Here is a 24,013-nt window from a genome sequence, read left to right as displayed (position 1 = left end):
TGGGTTGGGCTTGGGTCGAGAATTCCCAGCCCGAGGTTGGGTTGGGTTGGGTTAGGGTTGAGGTACAAGAACTTTGGGTTGGGATAGGATTAAGCACCAACCCGACCCAACCCGCCGGTCCCATCTTTCAACCCTACCCGAAGATGATTGCATTTTCCCAGGCGGTGGTGTTTTTTCAGAGAAAATTTACATTACTACCCTTCTAGCATTGTTTCTTTACAATAAAGCAGAGAATGGTGACTTGTTAGTTTACATCGAATGTGTCTCACATATAAGCTGTCCAATCAAATGCAAACTAAGGGCGTGTTTGGGGCATGGCATTGGAAGGATCGGGTGGGATGGGATTAAAAAAAAACATAATTATTACCTATGGCAGGGATTGTCCCCTGTTACCATGGGATAAGCTTAATACCATGCTTTGTTTGTAATACGGTGGTATATTGAATAGATATACCCACCATCATTTGAAATTACTGAGAATAACACACATGTGTTGTATCTAAACTGGATATTTGTTTTGTAACCTCATTTTATGGCATGGGCTTAAAAATGAGGCAGATCCAAAACTTATGTGGCCCCAAAGAAGTTTTCAATGGTAAGTATTCAATCCCGTTGCTTTCTATGGTGGGGTCCACTTGATCTTTAGATCTACCTGATTTTTTTGCCCATGCTCTAAAATGACCTTAAAAAATGGGTGGACGGTGTGGATATAGTCCACACATCATGGTGAGACCTACACAACTTGCTAATATTGAGTAAAATTGGCACGGAACCACTGCAATTCCATCTGATCTAATTCCAAGCTTTTCCATTCTTCTCAAACATGGTGTGAAATTGGCACAGGACCATATGCAATTCCATCCCACCTAAGCCCATCTAATACCAAGGGGGTGTTTGGCGCATGGAATTAGATGGGATGGAATTGCATTTGGTCCTATGCCAATTCCACTGAATGTTTGGGAAGAATGGAAAAGCTAGGAATTAGATTAAATGGAATTGCACGGGTCGTAACAATTCCACTCAATGTTAGCAAGTTGTGTAGGTCTACTTCATATATTTTGCTTATGCTCTAAAATAATATGGCAAAATGGGTGATGGCAAGAATACATGCATTAAGGTGGGCCCCACGGAAAATGTGGCACCGTCCGGAGGGCTGCATCTAATCCGCTCCCGACAATAGCCACCAATTCAAGCTATCTAGTTATTGGTGGAAGCCGATTGCATGGTATGCTGGCAATATCCACTTGGGTGGTGTGTTGACTTCACTAAGTTATGTAGGACCCACCAAGATGTATGTGTTATATCTATGCTGTCCATCTATTTTTTTATATCATTTTAGGGCATGTGTTATATCTATGCTTTGTGGTGTGGCAAATCCAAAGTTCAAATGGACCACACCACAAAGCAGTGTGGACAATGACACTCCTTGTTGAAACCTTCCTAAGGCTCACCACGAAGTTTATTTGCCATCTAACTTGTAGATAAGGTCACATAAACCTGGAGTGATCCACAAATATCAGCTTGATCTAAAACTTCCATGACTCCTAAGAAGTCTTCAATGGCAAGCATTCGTTCCCCACTCCCTTTGGTGGTGTGGTCCACTTGAGGTTTGGATCTACCTCATTTTTTGGCCATTACCATAAAATGATCTCCAAAAATGGTTGGACGGTGTGGATATAATTATGGTGGGACCCACAGAACTTGGTGATGTCAACATTGATGGAGGTTGTTAGTGTTGAATATAGTAGATTACAACCCAAAATACATTATACATCAATTCGGTGCGCTTCCCAGTATTGGACCATATATTCAAAATGTTGTTTGGCTACAATTCGTTTCCTCGTAACTACAGTTCCAATGCAACAGATCATATATCATTAAGTCTATTTTTACTACTTCTATCGTCCCTTTTGGGCCTTTCTCTTGCCCTTTTGAAAGCCTTCAATTTGTACCAACTCACTCTTTCAACCACATGATTCTTAGTTCTAATTGGATACAATTGTTTATTATAAATGTCTAACTTAGAATAGGATCCAGTATTGGTTGATCTTTAGCTCCATTGTAAGCAATCTGCACACAAATATCCCTTTTCAAGAAGTTTTGATTGATTTGAGAAATAAAAATATAATTCATGTCGTAGTTTGACATGAGCCCTTGATCATTTCTTTTTTAAAAATTGATGCAAATGATGTATAAAACTTCTAATTTATAATTATAATCTATCTTCAGAATATTCGGGACATTGATCGGGGCTAACGTTTTGATTCTTCAAGGACTTGATAGCTTTGAAGTCCATGTATTGTATAATTTCAGGAAGTTCAAAAAATTCAGCAATTGCCTTGTCCTGAGACATGGAGAAGACCACAGACAAAAACACCCATAGCTATTATGCTGAAAAAATAAAGGGTCAGCACAAATTTCCTTGGTCGTCAGCTTGGAGAAACTAGGTAGTGCAATCAGATAGTATGAGGCCACTGTTAGGACCCTCCTATTTAATGCAAGGCCATTGCTTATGTCTTTCAAACCATTGTTAGTCTTAGGTAATTGGCTTAGTTGTTGAAAGGTCTAAAGGCTTGCATGAGGTTACCTGTCAAAGTGATGAGTCCTTGGATTTTTTTCATTTTCATTAGAGCTGGGCACCGGATGACTCGACTCGCCTGACTTGACTCGTCTGACTCGTTCAAACCTGACTCGACCCGAACCGAATGGGTGAGTCGGTCCGAACTAAGTCGAGTTTGAGTTACCCAATAACTCAACCCGAAACTCGATCCGGTCAAACTCGACTCAATCCAAAACCGGCTTGACTCAGATTTGAGTATATATAAATTTATTTATTTTTTTAAAAAAAAACACTTTAATTTCTAAGTATTTCTAACCCTATATGCTGGCTCTGAACCCACTTCGACCCGATCCCAATCTCCCTCCCTCATCCTCCTCCTCTTCCAAGCCCGACAACCACCCACCACCATCACCCTCCTCCTCCTCCTCCTCCTCCTCCTCCTCCTCTCTCTCTCTCTCTCTCTCTCTCTCTCTCTCTCTCTCTCTCTCTCTCTCTCTCTCTCTCTCTCTCTATCCGAATCGGTGCCAACTTGAACTGATTCGGTTTTGACCGAGTCGGACTCGGTCCAGATCAGTCCATGCCAAATCCGGACGGGTTCAGGCATGCTGGACTCGGAACCGAGTTGAGTCGAGAGTTCGGGTCAAGCATATTTCAAAACCAATTCCAGTCGGGTCAGCCCTAACTCGGTCCAACTCGACTCAATGCCTAGCTCTAATTTTCACCTTATCTAGAGTGTTGATGTAGTCATAGAGGAAGAAGGCAGTGATCTCCTCTCTTTTTTCTCTATACTCCCACTATGTTAATTTATCTACACCATCTATCACATGCCCTCAACATTTAATTGTGCATGACTCTTAATAGCTATTTTTATCCAAAATGGGAAGGCCCAATTGATAAAAGGCTCTGATTTTCTCACATGTGCACTTCATTATATACATGCAAATATTGTTAAAATTCTACCCACATAAGTAGCCTTGGTAAAGGCTACTGGGACTTGGAAGATGGCATACAAACATCTACTTGGAGAAGTGCAGTCTCCCATCTCTATCCCTCTATTACTGTCGTCCACAACTTACATATACAGCATGTTTAAGGTAGTCAGTACTGTTGATTTAATGAGGAGAATATATGATCTAGTTATTGTTGAAAATGGCTATGATCAAAGAGTATTCAGTCTTATTTTAGTCTATTCCTCTTATGCAGATGGTTTAGTACTATGGTTTTGTTCAACTTTTTTCTTCACCATTTATTTTCTAGCTATTGGATTTGTGGGTTATGTCTCATGTCTATACTTCACATTTTGGGTGTGTCCCACCATAACGTGGCCTAATAAATCAAGTTGATTTTAGAATGATTGTTTTTCAATAAAGGAAAATACAATTTTAAATATTTGGCATTCATTATTCTTTAGACACTTAGTGTTTTTATTATAGACTGCTCTTAATTTTATTGTAATTCTTATGTCTTATTAATTTTTTCTCACATTACTACACTCAAAATTGCATGAGCTACTGCTATTTATGGCAGGCAGTTTGGCAGTTGATGCATAGGCACTAAGAAATTGTATATGTGGCATGCAATTAACTTGTATTAAGTCATCCAAATTGTGTTCCACAATATAGATATGAATAGATGGGCTATAAAATAGAAGATTGCACAACCTAATTGCCATAGTCATATACATTTAGGGCCTGTTTGGATGCCACCCAATAAATTATTATTATTATTATTTTTTTTTTTTCTTTACTTATGTAAGTCAAGAAGTGACTTTTTTAGCTTCAGTTTAGGGGCGTTTGGGTTGTAGGTTACTTTAGATAAGCTACTTATGTCGTAAGTAGCTTATCTTGGTTTTTAACTTATTTAGTAAATAAGATTGTTTGGTAAACAAATAACTCATTATCTAAAAGGTATCACTTAAGTATTTATCCCTCGAGTTTGTTTGGTCCACTCTCATATTCACTGTCCATCATTTGGGCCAACCTTTGATGTGGATTATTTATTTGTGAAGGCCCCACTTTTGATGTGGACCATCTATCATGTAGGGCCCACCCTAGATGTGTGCCATTCATCACTAGGCGCCGACCTTTAAGGTGCATAGTCCATTATGTAGAGCCCACCTTTGATGTTAGTCATCCATCATGTGGGACCCACCATCATATTATTGTCCATCATGTGGGGTTCACCATCAATATCCACAGCCCATCCTATGGAACATCCATCATGTGGGCCCCACCTCTGATGTGGGTCGTCCATCATGTGGGGCCTGACTTGGATGTGGGCCACTCAACATATTAGGGTTGACCTTTGATGTGGACCATCCATCATGTGGTGCCCAACTTGATGTGGGTTACTCAACACATTAGGGCTAATCTTTGATGTGGACCGTCCATCATGTGGGGCCCATCTTAATGTGGGTCATCCATCTTGTAAAGCCCACCTTTAATGTGGACCATCCATCATGTGGGCCCCATCTTCAATTGAACTGTCCAACATGTGGGCCCCACCTTCAATGCGGTTTGTCCATCATACAAGGCTCACCTTGGATGTAGGCCATCATTATTAAGGGCCAACTTTTGATGTGAACCGTCCATCATTTGAGGCCCACCTCGATGTAGGCCATCCATCATGTGGAGCCCTGCTTCAATGTTCATTGCCCATCACACAGAGCCCACCCTTGATGTGGATCGTCCATCATGTAAACCTTTAATGTAGACTATTCATTAGGTGGGCCCACATTAATATGGGGTCATCCATCATGCATAACCCACCTTTAATGTGCATTGTCCATCATGTGGACCCCACATTCGATGGGGATATTCCATCATGTGGGGCCTCCTTTGATAAGGATGGTGAGAGAGAGCCTCCGTCTGACCTTGATTGTGATTGAGAGAGAGAGAGAGAAGTAGAAAATAAATCAGAAAGCTATAAAAGAAAAAGTTATTGAGATAAGTAGTTTGTAGTATTAATTTACTTTTACAATGATGCTTACCAACTTAACATAAAAGCAACAAGTAGCTTAATGACTTAAAATAAGTTAAAAAGTAACTTATATTTAGTGGTATCCAAACATGCATAAGCACCCTTGCAAAAATAACTTATGTGATGAAAGATGTTTGCACAATTAAATCAAACATGAGGCCACATGTTCCAATGAGGTCCTGTATTCAGTTTACATGTGCAATTAGGAAAGTGCGGGCGTGCCAGAGTCATACTCGACTCAATATTGATTGAATGCATGTGCCCCCCTGCATTGAGATGGATCGTTTAAGATTGAATTTTAGGACTTAGTTGTCCTCTCAATCATTGATTGTAATAGCGATCAGGAAATTTATAGAAGGATGGGGTTAGTCCTTCTTAATGAATTAATTTTGCCTTATGTTTTAAAGACTTGTTCTTTCACCAATATTTGTAGCTAAAAGCATATTTCTCATAGGAACAAAGATGAACATACTAAAATAAAAGAAACAAAAAATAATACCTTTTTTTATTGATTTATGAATTAATTCTAAATACAATCACAAAGTAACAAATAAAGCTAAAGGAAAAAGATAAAAAGATAAATACCTAGACCATCCGTATGGACAGACAATCTACTGGAACGGTCAAGACGATGTGGCCATTCAAAGGTTAATGTAGGCAAAGTTGCTTATGCAAATACCCGTAGATATCGCTAGAGGAAGGGCTTGAACCTTCGACCTTGTGGTTAACAGCCACACGCTCTAGCCAACTGAGCTACTCCAGCTTACATGGAGATTAAAGATCATGTATTCAATACTATTTAATATGTAGAAAGGCAATCTTGAGTTTTAACTATAAGATAATAATTTTTCGATGGTTATGATTGATAAAAGGTGACACCCATGGAATCCACTCAAGTAGCCGTTGGAATGGTGTGCGGATTAGATACTACCCCGCCTAGCCAGAGACGATGAGAGGGAAATGAAACTATGAGGTCAACCTCATGGGAACTTCCCATGAAGTCAAGCCATGTGGGCCCACTGTGATGTGTGTCAAACATCAACATTAGGCGATGTAGCTGTATACAGAACTCAGGTGGATCATGTCATCTAAAATCATGTGAAAACATACCTAAAACATATAAAAGCACTTGGTAGGCCTACTTGAGTTTTAGATGCGGCTGAAACTTGGTTTGACCCCTCATCCAAGTGGGACACAAACAATGGATGATCTGGATCTGTGAACCACATCTTGGAGTCGATAAATGATTATGAATGTTTTAATGAGAGGATAACCCCTCTCAACTATTATATGTGGTGTGGCCCAACCAAGTCATAGGTTGACTTGATTTTTAAGCTTGTGGCCCATCATCACACACACCCACCCACCTCATTGAATGGTTGTGTCCCCCTGCGTTTCAAATGGATCGTTTAAGATTGAATTTTAGGACTTAGTTGCCTTCTCGGTCATTGATTGTAATAGCGATCAAGAAATTTATAGAAGTATATGGGGTTAGTCCTTCCTAATGAATTAATTTTGCCTTATGTGTTCTTTCACCAATATTTGCAACTAAAGCATATTTCTCATAGGAATAAAGATAAACAAACTAAAATAAAATAAACAAAAAATATTGCCTATTTTTTAAAATTGATTTATGAATTAATTATAATTATAATTATAAAGTAATAAATAAAACTAGAGAAAATTAAAAAGAGATAAATACCTACACCATCCATATGGACAAACGATCTACGTGAATGGTCAGGAAGATGTGACCAGAGTGTTTGATCTTCCAAGTAGACACTCGATTGATCAAGATCCAACAACAAAAGGCTATGGATATTTATCCTATTCCTACGGTATTGCAAAAATGCCTTAGACAGTAGCGATCTAATCTAAACCTTAGATGTTCTACAGTATGACTGGCTAGAATTAGAGGAGGTTAAAAACTATGCTACACTAGGCTAGGCTAAGATAAAGATAAGGGTAAAAGTAAATGTAAAGATAAATTATATTTGGCATGGGTCTAGAGCTCTTCATCACATTCTCCTTTTATAGCTTCTAGGGGCATTAAAACCCTCACTAGGTTTCTTTATTGGTTCAAGATCCTTTGTAGCTACGACTTTTTATATGTTATTTCTATAAGAGATCTCCATAAATTTGAAACCATTTTTAAATCTCTTGCTAGCATGGCTGCAATAATTTCCATATATTTGAAATCATTTTCAAGTTTGTCTCAACGAATCCGGTCTAATGGTGGACCATTTTAAGAGATCTGACTGCGAATGTTTGTGGAACCAATGGAATCAGTCCCGTTAGATCCAAATCATAGCCTAATCCATTGATTCTAATTTGCTCAAATATTGGTTCGACCTTCGAATATTCATAATCGCAACGAGAACTCCAAATGTCTTTAGGAAGATCTCTAATTTTAAAAGGATTGTGAGAGATAGCCTTTCCAAGTATATTCGGATCTATGATAGAATCCTTGCCTCGGTGGGTCTTTTATAGTTATAGCAAGTACACTTCTTCAATCACATGCTACACAAATTAGGGCTACACAACGTATGGTTTCGTGCCACCACCTTTACAATGAGATGCATATCACTGAAGGGTAAGGGTAAAAGATATCCTCAAGCATAAGTACAATTAGTGAGGCAATTATGCACGTAGAACCGACACATGGCAACATCATATTAGTCTACAAAGGCGTGTCAGAAATGAGTGTATACAAAAACTAGTTGTCTCTATGTAAGTTTTTTTTTCCTTGCCTTTTAACATGGTACTTTTCTACTTCTCTCTTTCTCACTCTCTTACATATTCTCTCTCATCTTTCCATGTGATGGACAGTCCATATTAAAGTGGTCCTCATATGATGGATGGTTCACATTGAAGGCAGGGGCCCACGTGATGGACAATTGACATATTAGGTGGGCCACATGATGAATGACCCATGTTAATATGGGCCCACATAATGGTTGGTCCACATCAAAGGTCGGCCTTAATGATAAATGGCACCCATCCAAAGTGGCCTCATATGATAGACGACCCGCTTCAAAGGTGGGGCCCACACGATGGACAGTCAACACCAAAGGTAGGTTCCACATGACAGGTTGTGGACATTAAAGGTGGACCCCGCATGATGGATGACCCATATCAAGGTGAACCTGACATGATAGATGGTCCACAAAAGGTTGTCCCTTAATGATGAATAGCTCACTTCTAAGGTAGACAATTCACCTTAAAGGTGCGGCCTACACAATGGACGGTCCACATCAAAGGTAGGCTCCACATGATAGGTGGTGGACATTAAAGGTGGACTCCACATGATGGACAATTTATTTTGATGGTGGGCTCCACATGATGGATAATTTATTTTTGGCCTCAAAGGTACCCATGATGAATAGCCCACACCCAAGGTGGCCTTGCATGATGGAAGGCCCATGTCAAAGGTGAGGCTCACATGATGGACAATCCACATTAAGTGACCCATATCAAAGGTGAGGCCCACATGATGGACAATCCACATTAAGTGTCCTTGCATCATGGGCCCACCTTGAATATATGTGGTCTATCCACGCCATCCATCCCTTTTTCCATCTAATTCAAGGGGTTGAACCCAAAATTGAAGCATATCCAAAGATCAAGTGGATCATGCCACAGTGGGGATAATGCTTTCCACCATTGAAACCTTGCTAGGCCCCACAGTGATGTTTATTTTTCATCCAACCTATTTATAAGATTATAAAGACATTCAGGATACTAGACTAAGTGGTTCCTACAATTTGAATGGGCCAAATATCGCTAAAGGTAGGGCTTGAACCTTCGAACTTGTGGTTAACAGCCACACGTTCTGGCCAACTGAGCTACTCCAGCTTACATGGAGATTAAAAATCACGTATTCAATACCATTCAATATTTAGAAAGTCAATCCTGAGTTTTAGCCGTGGCACCAGGGCCTGGCCAGACACGACGGTGAGAGAAGGAATGAGAGGGAAATGACACTGTTAGGTCGACCTCATGGGAACTTCCCATGAAGTCGAAATATGAGGGCCCACCATGATGTGTGTCAAACATCAAAACCGTATATTTGATGGGCCCCTTTTAGGTCATGGGATATCCAAAAAATCAGCCGTATACAGAACTCAGGTGGAGCATGTCATCTAAAACCATGTGAAAACATCCCTAAAACATATAAAAGCACTTGGTGCGCCCACCTGAGTTTTAGATGCGGGTGAAACTTGGTCTGACCCCTCATCCAAGTAGGACACACACAGTGGATGGGGTAGATTTGTGAACCACATCTTGGTGGACCCAATAAATTATTACGAAGGTTTTAATGGAAGGATAACCCCTCTCAACTGTTGTATGTGGCGTGGCCCAACCAAGTCACGGATTAACTTGATTTTTAAGCCCATGGCCTACCATGGAATGGTGCATCTGACTAATGGGGTAGATGTTCAAAACACATCACAGTGGGGCCCACACAACTAGACCTCATGGGAAATTCCCATGAGGTTGAGCTGTGTGGGCCCCACTGTGATGTGTGTCAAACATGAACATCAACACCGTGAATTTGATGGGTCCCCTTTAGGTTATGGGATACCTAAAAATCAACCGTACACGGAACTCAGGTGGGCCATACCATCTAAAACCATGTGAAGACATGCCCAAAACATATAAAAGCACTTGGTGGGGCCCACCTGAGTTTTGGATGCGCTTGAAACTTGGTCCTACCCCTCATCCAAGTGGGACACACACATTGGATGGGCTGGATTTGTGAACCACATCTCAGTGGGTCCAATAAATGATTATGAATGTTTTAATGGGAGGGTAACCCCTCTCAACTGCTGTATGTGATGTTGCCCACCCAAGTCACGGATTGACTTGATTTTTAAGTCCGTGGCTCACCATGAAATGGTGCATATGGCTGATGGGGTAGATGTTTGATGCATATCACGGTGGGGCCTACACAGCTCAACCTAATAGTACTATATATATATATATATATATAGCCATAATGCCAGGGTCGCCAACCCAATAAACTAACAATTCGTAGTATCTCTTTGTTTTATTTGTTAGTATATACTTTTCATAAAATACATGTAACCTCAGGCATCCACTGTGAATCGCTTGACAGGGGCTCGGAGGGAAGACAGATATGCAGCATCCACCTTGTCCATGCCATCAAACATAAAACCAAAAGGCCTCATTTTTATGTACCTTCCAGAGCCAGGCTCTACCTTGAGTTCACCATCTTTCCATACTATTCTTCCTCTTGAAATTGTCACTTCCACTTTCCCCTGCAGATGAAAATAAAATGAAAATTTCAGAATCTAACTTAGAGTCTTTTGTAAGAATTATATAAGGTGGGCCTTATTGATCAACCGTCTAGATTGTCCCAAGTGTTGGATAATGTGATCGGGCGCACCAGTGGACCCCACTAAGTTGTGATGCATCTAGAATTCAGGGTGATATACTAGAACTTTGATACACAGTGTTCTAATGGGACTGGGATTACCAAATTCGTAGGGCTGGGTCCCCAAACCAACACAACAGAAGCAAGAATTTCCATTCATCTGATCTTCATACTCAATGCACAACAAGGTCCTTTTGCAATTCCACATATGGTTTACATCTTCAAGGTTCAAGGCATGCTTGGACTTCTATTTTCTGGTGCAATACTGAGAACGTGTTGGGATGGATATAGAATCCATATTATTTCAATATTTCTTGTAAAGGAATGATCACATACAACTAGTTGTATGGTACAAAAAAAAAAAAAAAAAGAGAAAAAAGAAAAAAAGAAAAGAAAAGAAGGAGATCTGAGCTTTAGAGCCTTGCTAAGCACACACAGGCGCAATAAAGTTCATGTTCATGGACTGACCATTTACATGATTTCCCAAAAATGAATATGGTTCACTCATCATGTGGGCTCCAGTATTGGAAAAGGTGGAAGGAAGAGCCTTGTTTAGAAAAATGTGGCCCAGCTGACTAGTGGATCAAACTGCTTCTTGGGTCAGGGCATCAATGTATCGGTGCCTTTAAGATGGATGGATTGGATCTTGGACCTATCACGTGTTTGGCATGTACATGAGCAAAGCTCTGAGCTTTAAACACAGAAAAAATAATACTGGCAGGTTTTGAAAATTTTTATTTGAAGATAAAAAATCCTTAGCTGCATCATACAACTAGTTGTATATTCCTCCATCTATACTATATATTTTGAATACCATTAAGAAAATATCCAGTGTAGAAGCAAAAGATGCGTAATGAAGACTAATCATATGATCCTCTTAGGTCCACAGTTTCTACTAGTGGAACCCACTGTTCTGAGATCCAGATTGGTGATCTGATAGGCAGATTATAAATTGACCATATGACCCTAATTATTTCCCATATGGAACAAAAGAAACCTTTGAAATCCATGGCTTCAAATAGTTATGAGACCCAGAAAGGAATTACAGCAACTGATCACATTCAAGTGACAAAACCTAAAAAAAAAAGGTGGCAGATTGGATGGCTAGATTTTTGAGGTATGGTCCATCCATGGTGGGGCTCACATATCCAAGTCCTGGAGCATTGAACTAACAATACAATACATATGCTTGTGTCAGGGATGAAATAGTTCCTAGTGAAGAGAATTAATCAGTATGTGGTGCTTCATGAGCCATATTTCAAGTATTCGAGTGTTCTGCATACCTTGCCTTTCCACCCTTCATAGACATTCGTATCCAATCTTGAGTGGTGTGTCTTTGCTGTTATTTCAAAGCTTGAATTGGGGTTTAGAATGATTATATCGGCATCAGATCCGACAAGTATCGCTCCTTTCCTTGGGTATATGTTGAATATACGGGCACTGCGATTCACTCAAGTAATCAATGTAAATATATTTGTGTAATATGTGTGTATGTATGCATGCATGCACAAAAGTTTCGGTCTCCTTGGTTGGATCGAGCTGATTTTTGGGGCATCCCTTTTCATGTGGGACAACCTTGTTGGATGGGTGAAATGTCATACAAACAACATGGTGGGCCCCACACGCCAACCGTTGTGCCTCAGTGCATGGTAATCCAGATGGTACATCTAGTAGGCTCCATGGTGTATGGTCCACGTGGAAAAATCTGATTCGATGAAAGATCCTCACATCCATAAACAAGTGATGAAAAGTGCAAGATTTTTTTTTAATTCATTAACAACCCCTTTGTGGATAGCGAAGATCTCGATCAGTGGGACTTTTTCCTTGTGGCCCATCCATAGTAGAATCTAGTAGATGAACAGTACTGATCACAACATAGCAATGAACAAGAGGCAAGCAACAAGGGGAAAGCAACATGGATGATAAATGCTAGCAAACATCTATCAATGTATGAACATATTACAAGCACTGAGATGTACATCACAAATAAAGGTATCACTATGCTACTTATGGGTGTGGCTTTAATGGATTCCTATGTGGGCCACGAGTTTTGGATTAAGCTGATATTTGTGTGGTCCCTTCATCCAGGTCTTTGTGACCTTATCAACAGGTCGGATAGTCTTTAATGGTGGGCAGGTGTGGTCCACCTAAGATTTGGATCTGCTTCATTTTTTGGGATCATGCCCTAAAATGAGCTGTCAAAATGGATGGACAGCGTGGTCGTAAGGCACATACATCATGATGGGCCCCACAGTCAGGGGTCCACCGAAGTCGTGCCCGTTACCGATATGGTGCATCACCATGCAATTAATTAGCATGTGGCATCAGAGACATGGTCATAATGAAATCATACCATTCAGTGCTTGTGATTTTCACATAATCAGTTACTGATATTCTACCAGATTCCTGCACCAAAGCAAGTGTTTTTTTTAGAGAAGCTGAGTTATAGCAAGAGAAAAAAACATTGGATTATTTGATTTTAGCAAACCAGTTGCAAATCAAATTAAGGCTGCTTACCACCATTGTATCCCAAACCAGATGCATCCTCTCTTCAATACCTGAAATCCCGGAATGTTAAAAAATAATGCAAGAATTAACAAGTCGAATGACACAAAGTTCTTTTCAAATCTGGGCATTGAAGTAAACTCACACATACCATTGACACCATTTGGAATCTTCCGAAAATCATCAATGCCCAAAGCTTTTTGTTTGGAGTTGAATGGACAATGGTCTGTTCCTACAAGCTGCATGTCAATTAAAAACTTATGAGAGAATGGGTATTTGAGTACTTTTTGGGCAGCCAAACACTTCGAAATCAGAACAAAAGCAGTCATCTTCCAGCCCTCACCATGTATGCACCATCGCCCCCAAAATGAGGCCGGACGATGTTAATCGAAACTAGCAAAATATGGGCAGGGGTATCAAAATTGGGTAATTAGGATCGTCCAACCAGTTTGATTTTTGGGACAGTCCAAGTATTCTATGGTTGGGTAGATGAGCGGTCCGGATCTTGTAAACATTTTACACGTCCTCAACTCTGGTGCAATTAGCATTCCTCTAATACATAAAAGCAATGTAGTAATACAAGAAGCGATTATGGCAGCGGCAGTGCTAGATGATGATACTAAAGGCCTATGATGAAGTTGATTAATTACAATGTAGCTGGTGCTTATACCAGAAGGCCCTGTTTGGGATCAAGGAAATGAAAATTGAAATTTGGTATATCCATGAACTAGTCAATTCATGTATTTGGATTTGGCAAATTCCAAAATCCAGTATTTGGGATTCAAACTACAAATCCATAGATTTGGGGAGATTTTATTGCAATGGCAGGGCATTCATTGCAAGGAAATATCATAATTGGAGGGTCTCACATGCAAGTTGTAGATGAAAAAACATGCAACAAAGTTGCATGTGGGGCTCACCATGGTGCATATACAACATCCAATTCATCCAACCGGGTTGCCCTATCAGTTGAAAATAGAATGGCCCAAAAATCATGTTGATTCAAACATAATGTGGGCCACATGATACTATACGATGGACAACCACCCAAAAACCTTGGAATTCACAGGGTGGTCCCACTTGATGGTTGGATTGGCATGATTTGGGGAGCATCCAATTTTCATTATGGGGCAACCATATCAGACCGGTTGCATGCCATACAATTATATATACACCATGGCATGGTGGGCTTGACACCCCCAACTACTTGTGTGTGAGACCTTCCCATATATGTTTTTTCTTTTGAAAGAATCTCTCATTTTAAAGATTTTACTGAGCCTTTTTTTTTTGCCCCAAATCCACAAATTTGTGATTGGTAAATCCCGAACCAAGAAAAAAAAAAGGGAAATCCATGGGTTTCGCAAATCCCTCACCTCAAGCAGACCTTAAGGGATCGTTTGGATGGTGGTAAATGGGGCAAGTAGTAAATGATTTGCTAGAAAATCATTTACTACTTGTGTTTGGATGCTCTAATTTGCTAGTAAGTCATTTACTAGTTGTAAATGATTTACTAGCAAAGCCCCCTTCTCATTTACCAGTAAAAAGGTGAGTTTTCATTTACTAGTGAATGAGGAGATGGCAACGACTCTATTTTTTTGAATTAAAGCCTATAAAGCAGATTTCATTTACCATTTACAGGCTATCCAAACACTGTAAATGATTTACTAGTAAATCATTTACAACTTAAAGCCAAACAAACAGGCTGCAAATCATTTACATCCTTTAAGTGATTTACTAGTAAATCACTTACAACTTAAACCATTTACCACCATCCAAACGAGCCCTAAGGGGAAAAAACCTGAGACCAGTCCAGAAAACAGCAATCCTGAAAACCAAGTCTAAGCATTTTTTAGGCATGCAATTACTTTCAAAGACAGAAGGATATTGGTGGAAAATCTTATTACAGACAGGTTTGACTTATGAGAAGTTGCAATGTTGCATTTAGAGGAGATGACCCCCTAAGAAAAGTGGCATTTAGAGGAGATGACCCATTGACTCATATCACATCTATGTAGTGAGTCCAGTGACCTCAAATAAGGGTGGGTTGGGATTTTGCTTGTTGAGCTCTTGAACCTAGCTCACCACAGGCCAGTAACATGCTTGACTCCTAGGATCAAGGGTTGGGCCTGGGACTTATACAAGGCCTGTAAATAAATGGATTGAGCCTAGTCCCAGGTAACACCAATTTTACTATATTGGTTCACGTTCATCCAGGAATGTTTGTGTTGGTCATAGGCCGTCCCCATTCTGAATTTCAGGCATGATTGCTAAACTGTTGGGATCATGCCGAGCCGTGTTCAAACAGGGGCCATTTCTCCCCCACTTAGCTAAAGATTTAGATGTGGAGATAAGGATAACATCGGATAATCTTTGGTCTCATCCAAACTCCCTATCCTTCCCTATAAATGGGAAGAGGTTCTCTCGTGAATAATACATCAAGCAACAACGAGAGTAAAAAGAGAAAAATGAGAGAATGATATTTGTCCATCTAGCTTGTCCTTTCAACGATCTAAGCAATAAATCATAATCTGAGGCCATCTATACCGTAGAATCAGAGGGGTGATTAGACCCATCTTGCTCTAGTAGTCGTTGTTGCTTGATGTATTAATCGAGAGAAAATCTTCCCATTTATAGGGAAGGATGGGGAGTTTGGATGAGACCAGAGATTATCCGGCCTTATCCTTATCTCCTCATCTAAATCTTCATTTAAAGTTGAATTTGTAATTCAACTTCAAACTAAAGGAAAAAAAAATGATTAACAAAAAGAGGCTAAACCTCGCGGGAACCACTCACTAGTGATTGCCCACGAGTGTGCCCCACTGGCCTATGTCCAACACTAGCATCCTGCCTCCTTGCTTTCTGTTGTTGTTCTGGAATGTGTTACAGGCATCATTCCTGACAAATAGACATTCTATGAGGTACTATATTCAACCTACATTTTTTCAGTCAGGTCTCTCTGTACAACCTACATGTTGTGTCTGGTGTGTGCGTAATAGATCATTTCATGCAATCTTAAGAATAGAAAGATACCTGCAAAATTCCCATTGAAAGGGCAGCTTGAAGGGCTTTGTCATGTCCCACTTTCCTAATTGGAGGACTCATCAAATACCTACCACATGAACCAACCACATGATGCTGCATAACTTTAAGAATTGAAAAGAAAACAAATAGAACTCAAAGGTATATGAGGTCTTGCTTGGCTGCAGTGGTGAAGTCAGGGTGCCAAAGCCAAGAATCATCAAGGACCAGCCCAGCGACAATGGGTTCTCCAATGACCCTCTGCCCTGCATTTAGACAATAGAGACTAGTTCAGTCCAGTGTTTTCAGTAGCACTGTAGCGTAGGTTACGTAGCGTAGAAAAAATGCTACGTAGTGTACGCAAGTAGTGTAACTCCCAGATAGCGTAAGCTAAAGGGTATGTAGCATAAGCTACAGTGCATGTAGCGTAACGTATTGTGTAGCGTAGATAGCGTAAGCTACCTGAAATCTCATTTTTTAAATGTATTTTTTCTATGATAGTTTAACACCTATTTTAAAATGGTGATGACTTTTACCTATGACACATGGCACTACATTAAACTAATTTGGACCATCCAAATTGTGGTCCATATCATGGATAGAGCACTTAGATCAATCTAGACCATCTAAATTGTGGTCTATATCATGAATTTGTGATGTTTCAATATAAAAAAACATCACAGTTAGAGATATCGAAAGGCAAAGAGAGAGAGAGAGAGAGAGAGAGAGAGAGAGAGAGAGACTTTGCATGGAAATAAGTGGTTGATTATAGATTCGTAGTCAAGAGCTCATAGAAATTATGCATATTGTAAATTTTATCATATTTTTTATTATTTTAATTAAAAAACATTACGGATTGTGTGGCGTACGCTACACACTATAGAGGGCCAAACACCACGCTATACGCTACACGCTATTTGAAACACCTGTTTATTCTAAATCATGAAATCATTAGTACGCACTGCATTAAGAGCTGTTTGGAGTCTTTGCATGCATTTGGATGTTACTGAATATGCATACGGAAGAATGGCCACCAATGTGCTTGTTTCTTAGATTTATAGCAATGAACCATTTTGAGCTGGTATGGCCCACTTTCCCCATTCCATTGAATAATTGGATGGACTCTCCACTCTTTCACAACAAAAATCCATTTTCAACTTAAAGTGGGCACCATTTAAAAGGGCACATTTTCCATTTTTGTGCCCTTCTGCAAACGGTACCTTAACTATGAAGAACTAATAACCTGATTTTTTAGCCTCAGCAATCTCCTCCATAGCATCAGCGCTCATGACATGAACTATATATAAAGGTGTATTCACAGAGCTTGCCAAGCGGATAGCTCTTCCAGTCGCTTCTCTTTCCAGCTGCACAAGCATCAAAGATGACAATCCATGGAAAAATCATAATCCAATGAACATGTGATCAAGAAGACAGAACAAGGGTCACCACTTTATGGCTCCTCTTGACTCTTGAGTAAATCTTTTAGGGCAATATTGTTGATCTTTTCAAGCAAGTTGAATTTCTTAAGATTTGAGGGGCTTGGGCAATCCATATGATAGATATTTCTAATTCAAAATCAAAGCTTTAAAAAAAAAAAAAAAAAGTTGTGAGAATGTTATTATTCTGCTTGTAATGCAGTACATTAGCCTTGTACTGGTGGTCTAAGGAAGAAAATATATTCCCTAAAGAAACCTAATGCTCGCTCTCCAAGTACTTACAAAATGTATAGGAAAAGAGATTATGATAAAAGACAGAAAAATAACAAAAAAAATCCCTACAACTTGACATCAACATATATTTGTTCAAAGGAAAACATATTTTAAACATACCTCTGGAGGCCTCGAAAGTGAATGGCCCTCTGGGCCTGTTATACCAAGATCGATCATCCTCTTCTGCCCTGCAGCAGCTGCATCTCCATTTTCAGCATGAACCATTGCCAAGGCGCCAAGGGACTTGCACTTTTCCAAGCCTTGCACTAGAATTTCATCGTTGATCATAAGATCCCCTTTGTAGGCCATAAAGAATTTGAAAGAGTTTATACCTATTAGTCATCGAAAAAAAAAAAACTTTAGAATGGTAGTTGAAATGCAAAAACAACCACTTCAATCTGTCCATTGATGGTACTTGCCATTAATATCCATTCCAGACTTGAATGGATTTATGTAATAGAAAATTTAAGCAAAAAGACAACTGTTCACCTACAATGCATTGAATGTGAGCTTCACATGCAACGGGTGCAAGCTAACCAACATGAATACTCACCATTTTGAGCTGTGAAAAAGGCAGGCCCCACAAAATATACAGGCCCACTCATCAAGTGGCCACCCCATAAGAAAACAATTGACTATTCAAATCAGAATTGCCAAAGGTCTGATTCAACGTACAAGAGCAGCCCCCTTGATGAGTGGACAAGATTGACTTTTGTGGCAGGTGATCTTCATGACAGGCATGCCTTTTGCATCACTTGGATGTTGCACAACATGTTGGCACCTGCAGAGCCATTGCATGTGAAGTTAATATGCAATGGATTGTAGATGAAAAGATCTTGATTAAAAATATGCTAACCATTCTCCTTAACCATGAGTTCCATCTCTTTCGAGACGACTTCATCGAATTTTGTGACGGCCATATGAAACCCATAATCCATGCACGAGATTTTTGCTTTATTCAAATAGGATTCATAGCCAGCAGTTAAACTTCCATTGACTGGTATTACAAAATCAATGTGCATCGTCGTTCCCCCTGCTAATGCAGCAGCCTGACCACTGAAAAAGTCATCGATAGTTTCAGTGCCCATAAACTTCATTGCTAGGTGTGTGTGAGGGTCAATTCCTCCTGTTACCAAAACAAAAATTTACAGTTCGTCAGGGCCAGATTTTCAAGATGATAACCAATTGGAGTCCGTGTTCTAGGAAAGCTTGAAAATTTCACCTGGCATGACATATTTCCCTGTAGCATCAAGTACAGTTACATCGTCAGTAACCTGTAAACAGCATATTAGCAGTTCTGATCATTGTTTTACCCATATTTCAAAATTATTTATTAATTTATATTAAATATCTTAGCAAGATTTCCCCAATAATATCACCAGAAAGAACATCAAAATCTCAAAATCTCCCAAGAAATTCCAATGCTGAGAAACTGCTGAGCACAAGATTTGTCACTATGGTTCATGTTAAAGTCTCTCTCTCTCTCTCTCTCTCTCTCTCTCTCTCTCTCTCTCTCTCTATATATATATATATATATATATATATATATATATATATATATATATATATATATATGCCATCCCCTTTTAGAGCAAGTAGTTGTTTGACATAGTATCAGAGTGGAGGGTCTTGTGTTCGGATCCCGGGAGCAGCAAATCTTGAACTGTATTCTGTGCTAGGCCCACGCTCACTTGCCGAATAAGCAATTGACAACTTTGATGCTTTACTTCAACGAAATGGTGTGTTGAAGTTTGGAACTTGCATTGTTATATGCAAACAAAGGACAACAAAAATGAGATTCATAAATTATTTTAAGCAGAGTGATTTTTATTTTTTATTTTTTTAATGATTGCACCTATATGAAGTAAAAGCACTATATTTCACTTTGTTGCGACAATGCTATGACAACATGTCTTTAATATCCCATCTCAACCTAGAATATGACTCAATAACATCGCCAGCTTGCTTATGAGAACTATCTGCTAATCCATGCCATGGATTGAAATCTTGGTTTCTAATTTCCACGCCTGACTCAGTTGATGCCAAGTCCAGGCTAATTCACTGATGCCAAAATGACTTGAATTAGCAATAAAGTCAGTATGAAGCCTTAATGTGCATGATTCGTAGGCGACTTGACAGGTGATGTTATGCGACTTGGCCAGGTCGGGGCTCTTCTCTTTTTTCCTTTTTTTTTGTGATTTTTTTTTTCTTACACACACACCCACACACGCCGTAGTGGGATTTCACCACCTATGGGTATTGAACCCAAGACCTCATGTTAAAACTCCTCAGAGTCTACCACCAAGGTGAGTACTTGAATGTTGAGGGTCAATTATTGCATATCTGACCCTAGTTATTGCGTGGATTTATGAACATATTACTGTTTAATGGCCTGACTTAATCATGTTTGTGATGTAGGGTGAAGTTGCGAACTTGGACCGAAACAGGGTGCTAAAAGTTAGTATTTAACGCTTAGAATTCACCAAGGGAAGGGACGGGCCCCAGGGGACCGAGATCGAAGAATTTACACACTAGAGATATCAGAAAATCACGTCATTCACGTTAAACGGGCCTGAAAGACATCCAGAATGCAAGATCGCAGGGTTCCCATCATCCGTTTGCCTCGAGACTTCATATATGGCCCGAAGACCATAAGTTAACTTTACGAGATAAATTTTAGCCATTGGATCTCTCTGAAAGTTGCCCAACAGACAGATCAGCGCATAGATCTGTGAATTGAGGCCCGTCTGATATCTGGATATGCTTCAATTGTTGTCTCAACGTGTTAAATGAAGTACCAGAGAGGATGGATGGAGCAGATTTCTCATAGCCATGATCATGGACCCCACCTGAGTCGGGTGTGCATAGTGCATGAGTGCACTAGCCGTGCATGGCAACACAGAGATCGTCCTCTTCAAACCAGAAACTCTGTTTCTGGTGTGAAACAGAGACTGCGGACGAAATTCGGTGGGCCACCATTGTGCTCCAAACGCTTGATCCTGACCGTCCATTGCGTCCAGAGAAGAAGTTTTACCGTATCCATGGTGATCATCTGCGACCATGCATGCACACACAAGAAGGATGTGATCAAACGCAGAATGAATGGTGGAAGCAAAGATCTCATGGGCCACTGCGTTTTGGATCCAAAACTGTCCCTTCCCAAACGGTTTTTCGAGAAGAACCCGGTGGACGGCATGGATTTTGTAAAGGATAAATGAAGTGGACCCCACCAAGAACCAGCGCAAGCAATTTGCGTAGACTGAACGCTGTCCGTCCGCTGGGAGTTGAGGTGGCCCACCACGATCACCAAATGAATGATACGAGACGTCCATCATGTTCAGAGGAGTTCTTAGATCAAAAATCAGTCATTTAAATGCACCCGTTCAGTCATTCAAAGACGCGGAGCAAGGAATAAGCTGCTGCGTCGAGAAATGGTGTGGTCCACCCAGAGCTCGAATCCACTTCGAATTTGGAATATTAGCCTAAATCGACCTTATGAATCCGATGATCGACGCGGATTCATCGGAAGTTCACCGAGAGTGGGCCCCACAAGGTCCAGCGCAGCTGCCGTGCGCAAAGCCAGCGTCCGTAAGTTCCGGACGCCGCCCGGTTTTTGCGGCCCACTGCGTGATCTTGTCGGTGTTCGGATGGCCGATCTTCACCGTCCAAACGGTTGGGAGGGAAATTTAGACCCTACCTACGTTGACAGAATGCCCGGACGTGATCGTATCCAAACACCAACCGGTCTCGCGGTTTTGCTGCGAAAGAAGACGCTGCTGTGCGTAAGAATTTCTGGATTCTCTCAGCGTAAGCAAGGTCGGTTCCTTGCAACCGACCTCTCCACCGTCTTCTCTGCTTATAAAAGAAAGAGAAGAGAGAGAACAAAGGGATTAAATTCGAAGGGGAGCCGGGACGTGAAGTGTGGAGCAGCGAGACGGAGTAGAATTTCATATATTTTATTTTTCTTTTCTTCTTCTTATTATTTCTTTTTAGAGGATAGTTTATCATGGCTGGATAAACCTCTTAGCTAGGGCTAAGAGGTGAAGCTTGTAGCGTGATGGGAAGAACTTTGTGCTTATGCTTTTTATTTACATGGAATTGAATGTGATATTCGTCTGATTGTGGGAATGTTTTTAGTTTTTAAATGGTCTGTTATGACTAAAATTACAATGGGTCTGCGAGAGCTTTGAGCATGTTCCTTCCTTTTTATGTTTATGTTGTCAGGAAGTCTTTTTGTCCACCATCGTCTCCTAGGCATGGTCGGATGACGGTACCTTTCCTAACCTTCATACATTAATTAATTGGTTGGTAATTAGTTTAATTCTGTTGTTTGCTTTGTCTCCTGGGCATGGTTTGGTGATGGAATCCATTCTAATTCATATACCTTTCATCTCGTGAAATCTAGATCAAGTAAGTTCAGTTTAATTTCCATGATTCTTGATGCAGGCATAAGATCTCCCTGATCTCTACAAGTGGATCCTCTGAATCCCTAGTTCCCTACCTTTGAATCTTACATATTTTAGTTTACTATTTCATCATTATTCCTCAAATCCACCTGATTTAGATTTCATCTTATTCTAGTTCTAATTCTAATTATTTTCAGATTACGTACAGGTTTCAGTCCCTTGGGATTCGACCTCGGTCTTACTGAGTTTATTACTACATCACAACCCTATACTTGGGGAGTGAACATTGAACCCAGTAGGGGCTCATTTACTTCAGGTTGAAATCCCTACAGGACTACAACTTTCCAAGTTGGGTTCATGAATCATCTAATATAGGGTCAATGCTAAGTCCATGTGGATGAGTCGACTCAGTATCATAAAATATTTTAAACATGATCCATCCCCATTCATTTGATCAATACATCAACCATCTAGTCTTCAGTTTGCATGGATTCTCGAATCGGCTTCGCCATTTAGCTTAAAATGATATTCAACATTCATGAGCTTTTTCCTTGCATGAAACACTGATCTTGTTAACACATCTAGTGTGATTAAATTGTCATTAGCTATGATATGTATGCTGTATCGCCCGATGCATATTGGTTGCCTCGATGAAAAACACAAATCTACGACGATATCTATGCTTTTCACCCTATATCTTACCATGATGAATCTATGAATTTTATCAAACTCAAATACAGACTACTTTTGCTAGAAAAACAGAATTTCTGCAATTCATCCAACTGCACCTGTCAATCCACATTGTGGGCCCCATTGTGGGGTAGAATAACCTCAGAATCACACTGATCAAACAATCTTCAGCATTCTATTTTTCACTGCAGAAGTTGGATCACTCATCATTTTTACTGTGGAAGGTTAGGATCTTCCAATTGGTGTGAATTTCAGTACATGCTCTAGCTAAAACAAGGCAATCTGAACAGTTGAGATCAGACAGTGTGGACTGAGACATATAAGTGCCACATGCATCGCAGATACATTAAACTCTTCCTTTGAAATTCAAGCAAATCTATGATGAATTCTGTTTCATATCTGGTTTCAGTTTAAGCAATCTAAATTTCTGAAACTACTTGAATTCTTGAAAAAGAAAGAAAGAAAATTCTACAGACAGGATCTTTACCTTGATACTGGGCCCCACAGTGACTCATCCAACTACACGTGGTTGGGAGCTCTGTTTTCACTTACCTGTAACTTGCTTATTGGCCAACGGTTTGATATTTTAAAAGAGGGGATGATGGGGAAAACACACCTCCATTACAGCAAAGCTACAGTCATTGAAGAACCTCTCTCTTTCAGGGTAATTTTTCCTTCTCACTTGTTATTACATTTGAATTGGGCCCAATTTGGTGAAGCTGTGACAATGGGGCACACATAATATATG

General features: G+C 40.0%; 1 protein-coding gene and 1 non-coding gene across 3 annotated transcripts in view; both read right to left on the bottom strand.

Moving 5' to 3' along the window:
* LOC131251025 (dihydropyrimidinase-like) overlaps positions 1-24,013 on the bottom strand; it is a 57,194-nt gene that overhangs the window by 30,284 nt on the left and 2,897 nt on the right. Inside the window, exons 3-13 of one of the 2 annotated variants that reach the window (XM_058251475.1) lie at positions 19,392-19,443; positions 19,026-19,295; positions 18,290-18,501; positions 17,704-17,824; positions 16,639-16,726; positions 16,473-16,551; positions 13,594-13,681; positions 13,455-13,495; positions 13,291-13,343; positions 12,221-12,377; positions 10,560-10,821 (exon numbers count right to left, since the gene is read on the bottom strand). The exons of the other annotated variant lie outside the window; for it this stretch is intronic. Coding sequence (XP_058107458.1) covers positions 10,630-10,821; positions 12,221-12,377; positions 13,291-13,343; positions 13,455-13,495; positions 13,594-13,681; positions 16,473-16,551; positions 16,639-16,726; positions 17,704-17,824; positions 18,290-18,501; positions 19,026-19,295; positions 19,392-19,443 — 1,353 coding nt within the window. The 3' untranslated portion in view covers positions 10,560-10,629. Of the gene's footprint in view, positions 1-10,559; positions 10,822-12,220; positions 12,378-13,290; positions 13,344-13,454; positions 13,496-13,593; positions 13,682-16,472; positions 16,552-16,638; positions 16,727-17,703; positions 17,825-18,289; positions 18,502-19,025; positions 19,296-19,391; positions 19,444-24,013 lie in introns of those variants that run through there. 2 annotated transcript variants of the gene reach the window in all.
* TRNAN-GUU (transfer RNA asparagine (anticodon GUU)) lies at positions 6,229-6,302 on the bottom strand. Its single transcript has one exon. It is a non-coding gene; the product is annotated as a tRNA-Asn (tRNA).

This window comes from Magnolia sinica, chromosome 7 (genome assembly GCF_029962835.1).
Source record: "Magnolia sinica isolate HGM2019 chromosome 7, MsV1, whole genome shotgun sequence".
Taxonomy (NCBI): domain Eukaryota; kingdom Viridiplantae; phylum Streptophyta; class Magnoliopsida; order Magnoliales; family Magnoliaceae; genus Magnolia; species Magnolia sinica.
Note: the sequence above shows the minus strand (reverse complement) of the source record. Positions and strands in the feature narration are given on the sequence as shown.